At 45.2% G+C, this 9,135-nt stretch overlaps 1 protein-coding gene across 1 annotated transcript in view; it reads left to right on the forward strand.

Annotated features, from left to right (window-relative positions):
- The window catches only part of olfm3a (olfactomedin 3a), a 66,308-nt gene extending 63,808 nt beyond the window's left edge, over positions 1–2,500 (forward strand). The window contains exon 6 of the mRNA XM_043702885.2: positions 384–2,500. Within this exon, the coding sequence (XP_043558820.1) occupies positions 384–1,079 (696 nt within the window). The 3' untranslated portion in view covers positions 1,080–2,500. The remainder of the gene's footprint in view (positions 1–383) is intronic.
- Positions 2,501–9,135: the final 6,635 nt, after the last annotated feature.

The raw sequence follows: 9,135 nt of genomic DNA on the forward strand, positions 1-9,135 counted from the left end.
GTATTTCTTCTGAGGATTGAGAGTCTTTGAACTTCTTTGAACAGAGACTTCTGGGGGCAGAGTCCTTGTGTATATTTAAGACTGAGATAGATAGATTTGTGATCAGTTGGGGAATAAAGGGTTACGAGGAAAGTACTCACGAAGACTGTTTGATTAGCCATGCTCCTACAGAATGGCTAGTGGGTTCAATAGGCTGAATGACCTACTCCTGTTCCTATTTCTGAAGATCTTATAGTATATATGTGCACTGGTTGTTAAAATTGATAGGACAGATGCAGAGACTGCTAAAAATACAAATCTTTCTCTCTCTCTCTCTCTGATGAAAACTATAAATTTAATTTTGGAGTATAAGTACTGACTTATTCTGTATGTTGCTCCAATAGGTGTGGTACATGGATGGATACACAAGTAGTAAAGTGGTTCGTGAATACAAGTCTATGACAGCCTTTGTGAGTGGAGAGGATTACAGGCTCTACCGTCTGCCCTATCCCTGGGCAGGAACCAATCACCTGGTCTATAATGGCTCTCTCTATTTTAACAAGTACCAGAGCAATACCCTGATAAAGTATAACTTTGAGACAGGCTCAGTGTTGGCCCAGCGCAGCCTGGAGTATGCTGGATTCAATAACATCTATCCCTACACCTGGGGTGGTTTCTCTGACATTGACCTCATGGCTGATGAGGGTGGAATCTGGGCTGTCTATGCCACCAATCAGAATGCAGGAAATATTGTCATCAGCCAGCTGGATGAGCAGACCCTGGAGGTGCGGAAAAGCTGGGACACAGTCTATCCTAAGAGGAGTGCTGGTGAGGCCTTCATGATCTGTGGCACGTTGTATGTCACCAACTCCCACCTGACAGGAGCCAAGGTCTACTTTGCGTACTCCACCAAGACTTCAAGTTATGAGTACACAGACATCCCATTTCATAATCAGTACTTTCACATTTCCATGCTGGATTACAATGCCAGAGACCGAATGCTGTATGCCTGGAACAATGGCCATCAAGTTTTATTCAATGTCACTTTGTTCCATGTTATTCAAACCCAGGAGGATCCAGAAACTCCTGGACAGCAGTAGATTTGGACAACCTATTCATTCACTGGCAATCTTCCCTGAAGTGGCAAGATTTTCTAAACTTTCTTTTCTCCATATGTGAGCATCTAGTCAAAGAAATGCAGGTCAACAGCTCAAGGTTTGAGATTATGTCTCTATGTAACATGGTGTGATCAATTTTTGTCTCAACGTGAGATGATGTCTGTTCATTTGCCTTATTCATCAAAACCAGAGGCTTCAGGAAACTGACTTGCATGAATTTGTAATCTTCTGTTCTTTCATTTTTTAAGAATCGTTTTCTTATATAAACCAACTTTTGTATAACTTTATAACCACAGTAACAACAGTCATGTGAGGATTGGATTTCTGATTTAAATTGATATTATGACTAGACTTTATTCTCCTTGCTTTTTGCTGGGACAGCAGTTTAGGACTGTACTCAATGCAACCTGTACATTTCTAGCCTAATTCTATCATCGTCAGATCCACACCCCCCACCAACCCAACCTCCACTCCCGGCACCTTCCCCTGCAACCGCAGGAGGTGTAAGACTTGCGCCCACACCTCCCCCCTCACCTCCCTCCAAGGCCCCAAAGGAAACTTCCATACCCGCCACAGATTCACCTGTACCTCCACACATATCATCTATTGCATCCTTTGCACCCGATGTGGCCTCCTCTATATTGGGGAGACGGGCCGCCTGCTTGCGGAGCGTTTCAGGGAACACCTCTGGGACACCCGGACCAACCAACCCAACCACCCTGAAGCTCAACATTTCAATTCCCCCTCCCACTCCACCAAGGATATGCAGGTCTTTGGACTCCTCCATCGTCAGACCACAGCGAAACGACGGTTGGAGGAAGAACGCCTCATCTTCCGGCTAGGAACCCTCCAACCACAAGGGATGAACTCGGATTTCACCAGTTTCCTCATTTCCCCTCCCCCCACCCTGTCTCAGTCAAATCCATCAAATTCAGCACCGCCTTCCTAACCTGCAATCTTCTTCCCGACGTCTCCGCCCCCACCCCAGTCTGACCTATCACCCTCACCTTGACCTCTTTCCACCTATCACATTTCCGACGCCCCTCCCCCAAGTCCCTCCTCCCTATCTTTTATCTTAGCCTGCTGGACCAACTTTCCTCATTCCTGAAGAAGGGCTAATGCCTGAAACGTCGATTCTCCTGTTCCCTAGATGCTGCCTGACCTGCTGCGCTTTTCCAGCAACACATTTCCATCTCTGATCTCCAGCATCTGCAGACCTCACTTTCTCCTCTAATTCTATCATTGTCTTTGTGAGTAGAATACATTGTGCACAGTATTTGATGAATGTAATTCCAGCTGCTATTATAGTTGAATTGTAATGTTTTGTTGCATCATTCACTCAGAGCTAAACCATTTCTTTTATACAATGTATCATCAACCAACATCTTTCTTAAAAGGCAAGATTAAAACGTTGTAAAATATTCAATTATTGTGTTGAACTTTGTTTGCAAGATCTTGGCTGTTGTCTGTATTGAAGGGTCAGAATAATGGAATAAGAGCATGTTGATACAGGATCACCAAGAGAGGGGGTAAGAGAGAGTTGTGACTGACTACATCAAGAAATAGACAGGGATTTTCTTATATCTTCCATAACTGTATATTTTTGCATATCATTGCATGAACGCAGGTGTGTATGAATGCAAGGGATTGGGAATCAGAGGAGAAGGTTTTTTTTTAATTCAGTGAGTAGTTGAGGTCTAGAGGTTGCCTGGAAGTGGTGTAGGCAAGGAGGCTGGAAGAACACAACAAGCCAGGCAACATCGGGAGGTGGAGAAATCGACATTTCGGATGTAACCCTTCTTCAGGACTGGGGGTGAACGTAAGGGAGGCAAGTTCAATGGAGAAATCAGAAGAAATAACAAGGTAAGGAAGTACACAATGCTCAGAGGAACAGAGTGATCTTGGGGATGTTTGTACAAAAATCCCTGAAGTTGGCAAGGCAGGTTAATAAGGTAGTTAAGAATGTATATGAGACAATTGCCTTTATCAGTTGTGGCATGCATTATAATAGCAGGGAGGTTATGTTGGAAGTGTACAGGGTTTTGGTTAGACCACAACTGGGGGACTGTGTGCAGTTTTGGTCACTGCACCTAGGGGAAAGATGTGATTGTACTAGAAGGGGTGCAGAAGAGATTCATCAGAAGATTGCCTGGGATGATGCACTTTAATGACAAAGAGAGGCTGGATAAGCTCAGGTTGTTTCCTTTGGAGCATGAAAGATTGAGGGGTGATCTAATTGTGGTTTATAAAATTGAGAGGCTAAGATAAGGTGAATAGAAAGCAGCTGTATCCTTCAGTTGTAGGGTCAATAGCAAGGGGGCAACATTTTAAAGTGAAAGGCAGGCGGTTTAGAGGGGATTTGAGGAAAACTCTCTTCACTCAGACTATGGTGGGAGTCTGGAATGCACTGCCTGGGAGGGTAATTGAGGCAGGTAGCCTAAAAATGTACTTGGAGTATTGTGTTCAGTTTTGGTCACCTTCTTACAGGAAGGATGTTATTAAACAGGAAAGGGAGCAGAAAATTTACATGGATGTTGCCTGTGTTATCGACTAGGCCAGGGTTTAGATCAGATCAGAGTGATGCTGGAAAAGCACAGCAGGTCAGACAGCATCTGAGGAGCAGGAAAATCGACGTTTCGGGCAAAAGCTCTTCATTAGGAATAGAGGCAGGAAGCCTCCAAGGTGGAGAGATAAATGGGGGGAGCTGGGGAGAAGGTAGCAAAGAGTACAATAGGTGAATGGGGGTGATAGGTCAGAGAGGAGGGTGGGGGAAGGTAGCAAAGAGTATAATAGGTGAATGGGAGCGGGGTTGGAAGGTGATAGGTTAGAAGGGAGGGTGGAGCAGATAGGTGGGAAGGGAGATTGGCAGGTAGGACAGGTCATGAGGACAGTGCTGAGCTGGGAGGTTGGAACTGGGGTAAGGTGGGGGAAGGGGAAATGAGGAAACTGGTGAAGTCCACATTGATGCTCTGGGGTTGAAGTGTTCCGAGGTGGAAGATGAGGCATTCTTCCTCCAGGCGTTGGGTGGTGAGGGAGCGGCGGTGAAGGAGGCCCAGGACCTGCATGTCCTCGGCAGAGTGGGAGGGGGAGTTGAAATGTTGGGCCACTGAGCGGTGGGGTTGATTGGTGCAGGTGTCCTAGAGCTGTTCCCTGAAGCGCTCTGCGAGGAGGCATCCAGTCACCCCAATGTAGAGGAGACCGCATCGGGAGCAACGGATACAATAAATGGCATTGGTGAGTGCGCAGGTAAAACTTTGATGGATGTGGAAGGCTCCTTTAGGGCCTTAGATGGTGGTGAGGGGGGAGGTGTGGGCACAGGTTTTGCAACTCCTGCGGTGGCAGGGGAGGTGCCAGGACGGGAGGGCGGTTTGTTGGGGTGCGTCCACCTCAGTCTTTTCTAATTGCATTATAGTTGCCCTTCCCCCATCTTGCCCTGTGGCATGTTGCTATCCCTTTCTATCGCTAAACTAAAGGTAACTGAATTATAGTCACTCCAAAGTGCTCACCTATCACTAAATCAAACACCTGGCCTGGTTCATTACCAAGTACCAGATCCAGTGTGGTACTGGACTCTATTTTCTGTTATTACCGATATTGCTATCCTTGATTGCCCTGTTATTACTAGGCTCTGTTTCCACATTATTATTGGGCTATATGCCCTGTTATTACTAGGCTCAATACTCATGTAATTTTCCTATATTACTGGGTGAATACTTGGTTTTATTTCCCTGTTGTTCTCCTCTATTACGACATTAGATTCTGATATTATTCACCTGATAGTTTCTGTTATTACTGTGCTATATCCCTTTATTTTTAGCCTTGGAGGGCCGAAGGGTCTGTTCCTGAGCTGTAAACTTTCTTTGTTCTTTGTACTGGATTCTATCCTGTTTTATTCGCTCATTACACTTTTATATCCCAATGTCTTTACTGGCACTACTCCTTGTTATTAATAAGAACAATACAATACAGGAACAGACCCTTCAGCCCTCCAAGCCTGCGCCAAAATATTTTGCCCAATCACACTAAAACTTTCTTTACTTACAGGATTCATATTCCTCTATTCTCTTCCTATTCGTATATTCATCCGGGTGCTCCTTGAACGCTGCTATTGTGTCTGCTTCTACCATCTCCTCTAGCAGCATGTTCCAGGCACTCACCAGCCTTTGTATGAAATACTTATCTTGAACATCGCTTTTAAACTTCTTTCCTTGCACCTTGCACTTGTGTCCACTCGTAATTGACCTCTCCATCCTGGACAAAAGCCTCATACTTTCCACACTATCCATGCCATTAACAATCTTATAAACTTCAGTTAGATCGCCATCCTGCCTTCCAGTGAAAACACACCTACTCTATCCAACCTTTCTTCATAACTAAAACCACCATACCAGGCAACATCATGGTAAACCTTTTCTGAACCCTCTTCAAAGCATTCACATCCTTCTGGCAGTGTGGTAACCAAAACTGTACACACTATTCCAAGTGTGGTCTAAAGTTCTATAAATCTGCAGCATAACTTGCCTACCCTTATACTTAATGCCCCTTCCAATGAAGGCAAGCATGCCATAGGCCTTTTTTACTAAGAACAAAGAACAAAGAAAATTTACAGCCCAGGAACAGGCCCTTCGGCCCTCCAAGCCTGAGCCAGTCCAAATCCACTGTCTAAACCTGTCGCCCAATTCCTAAGCATCTGTCCAGACGCATCTTAAATGAATCTAGCGTGCCTGTCTCTACCACCTCTGCTGGCAATACGTTCCAGAAACCCACCACCCTCTGTGTGAAATACTTGCCACTTGTATCCCCCTTAAAACTTTTCACCTCTCACCTTGAAAGTGTGCCCTCTCGTTACTGAATCCTTCACCGTGGGAAAAAGCTTATCTCTATCCACCCTGTCTATACTCTTCATGATTTTGTAAACCTCAATCAAGTCCCCCCCTCAATCTTCTTTTCTCTAATGAAAACAATCCTAACCTACTCAACCTCTCTTCATAGCTAGCGCCTTCCATACCAGGCAACATCCTGGTGAACCTTCTCTGCACCCTCACCAGAGCATCCACATCCTTTGGGAATGTGGTGACCAGAACTGTACACAGAATTCTAAATGTGGCTGACCCAACTTCATGTACAATAGTAACATGACCTGCCAGCTGTTATACTCAACACCCTGTGCAATGAAGGCAAGCATATCATATGTCTTCTTGACCACTCCATCCAACTGTGCAGCAACCTTCATGGGACAATGGACCTGAACTCTCAGATCTCTCTGCTCATCAACTTTTCCCAAGGCTCTTCCGTTTACGGTATAATCACTCTAGAATTAGACTTCCCAAAATGCATCACCTCACATTTGCCTGGATTGAACTCCATCTGCGACTTCTCCCGCCCAACTCTCCAGTCTATCTATATTCTCCTGTATTCTCTAACAGTCCCTTATGCTTTCTGCTACTCCAACAATCTTCATGTCATCTGCAAACTTGCTGATCATACCAACAGTGGCCTCTTCCAGATCATTTATGTATATCACAAACAACAGTAGCCCCAGCACTGACCCCTGTGGAACACCACTGGGCACCCTTCTCCATTTCAAGAAACTCCCTTCAACTACTACTCTCTGTCTCCTATTACTCAACCAGTTCTTTACCCACCTAGTTCGAACCCACTGCACACCATGTGACTTCACTTTCTCCATTAGTTTACCTTGGGGAACCTTAACAAATGCCTTACTAAAGTCCATGTATATGACATCAACAGCCCTTCCTACATCTATCAACTCGGTCACTTCCTCAAAGAACTCTATTAAGTTGGTATGGTACAATCTCCCCCGCACAAAACCATGTTGCCTATCACTGATAAGCCCGTTCTTTTCCAAATATAAATAGATTTTATCCCTTAGTATCTTCTCCACAATGTTCCCACCACTGACATCAGGCTCACTGGTTTGTAGTTACCTGGGATATCCCTACTATCCTTCTTGTACAGGGGGACAACATGAGCAACCCTCCAGTCCTCCGGCACCTCACCTGTGTTTAAGGATGCTACAAAGATATCTGTCAGGGCCCCAGCTATTTCCTCTCTCGCCTCCCTCAGCAACCTGGGACAGATCCCATCCAGTCCTGGGGATTTGTCCACCTTAATAACCTCTTGCATACCCAACACATCTTTCCTATTTATGTCAACGTGATCCAGAGTTACCAAACTTCTATCTCTAATCTCAACATTCATCATGTCCCTCTCTGCAGTGAACACAGATGCAAAGTAATTTTTCAGAATCTCACCCATTTTGCAAGGTGCTGCATTTTGGGAAAGCAAAACTTAGCAGGATTTATACACTTAATGGTAAGGTCCTAGGGAGTGTTGCTGAACAAAGTGACCTTGGAATGCAGGTTCATAGCTCCGTGAAAGTGCTATGAACCTGCTGGTAGATAGGATAGTGAAGAAGGCGTTTGGTATGCTTTCCTTTATTAGTCAGAGTATTGAGTACAGGAGTTGGGAGGTCATGTTGCGGCTGAACAGGACGTTGATTAGGCCACTGTTGGAATATTGCATGCAATTCTGGTCTCCTTCCTATTGGAAAGATATTGTGAAATTTGAAAGGGTTCAGAAAAGATTTACAAGGATGTTGCCAGTGTTGGAGGTTTTGAGCTATAGGGAGAGGCTGAACAGACTGGGGCTGTTTTCCCTGGAGCGTCGGAGGCTGAAGGGTGACCTTATAGAGGTTTACAAAATTATGAGGCGCTTGGATAGGATAAATAGGCAAAGTCTTTCCCTGGGGTCGGGGAATCCAGAACTAAAGGGCATAGGTTTTGGGTGAGAGGGGCAAGACATAAAAGAGACCTACGGGGCAACATTTTCACACAGAGGGTGGCACGTGTATGGAATGAGCTGCCAGAGGAAGTGGTGGAGGCTGGTACAAATGCAACATTTAAGAGGCATTTGGATGGGTATATGAATAGGAAGGGTTTGAAGGGATATGGGCCGGGTGCTGGCAGGTGGGACTAGATTGGGTTGGGATATCTGGTCGGCATGGACGGGTTGGACTGAAGGGTCTGTTTCCATGCTGTACATTTCTATGACTGTATGACACACTGCCTTCCTTGCTTATCCTTTAGTGGGCCAATCCTTTCTCTAGTTACCCGCTTGCTTCTTATATAAGAATAACAGACTTTGGGATTCTCCTTAATACTGCTCGCTAAAGCTATTTTCTGACCCCTATTAGCCCGCTTGATTCGTCGTTTAAGACTGGTCCTACCCTCCTGATATTCCTCCAGGGCCCATTCTGTTCTTAGCTGCCTGGACCTTATGTACACTTCCCTTTTCCTCTTGGCTAGTCATACGATTTCTCCTGTCATCCACGGTTCACGAATCTTGCCTTTCCTATCCTTTGCTATCAATGGGACATGCCTAACCTGCACTATCTTTAAGCTATCTTTGAAAGCATCCCACATATTAAAAGAGGACTTCCCTTCAAATAGCTGTGTCCAATTCACATTTCCCAGCTCCTGCCTAATTGTGATACAGTTCCCAAAGAAATCCCCCACCGCAACTTCTACCATCTGGCCTAGCCCATTCCCCAATAGCATGTCCGATATGGCCCATTCCCTTGTCAGACTATTGACATACTGCTCTAGAAAACTCTCCTCGATGCCTCTTACAAATTCTGCCCCATGCAGACCTCTGACACTCAGTATATCCCAGTCAATGTTGAGAAAATTAAAATCTCCCATCGCCTGTTGCCTCTACATCTTTCCATAATCTGTTTACCTATTTGATCTTCTACCTCACGTTTACTTTTGGGAGGCCTATAAAACAGTCCCATCAACGTAACGGCGCCCTTCTTATTTCTCAGCTCCATCCATATTGCTTCACTGTTCAAGCCCTCCATTGTGTGCTCCTTTAGCACAGCTGTGATATCATCTCTGACCAACAATGCAACTCCTTTCCCCACCCCCCACCCCGCTTTTACTTCCCTCCCTGTACTGCCTGAAGCATCTATATCCTGGAACATTTAGTTGCCAATCATCATGCCCTTCCTTCAACA

Source organism: Chiloscyllium plagiosum, unplaced genomic scaffold (assembly GCF_037043375.1).
Source record: "Chiloscyllium plagiosum isolate Xiang-an unplaced genomic scaffold, Cpla_swu_hap1 HiC_scaffold_9, whole genome shotgun sequence".
In the NCBI taxonomy this organism is placed as follows: domain Eukaryota; kingdom Metazoa; phylum Chordata; class Chondrichthyes; order Orectolobiformes; family Hemiscylliidae; genus Chiloscyllium; species Chiloscyllium plagiosum.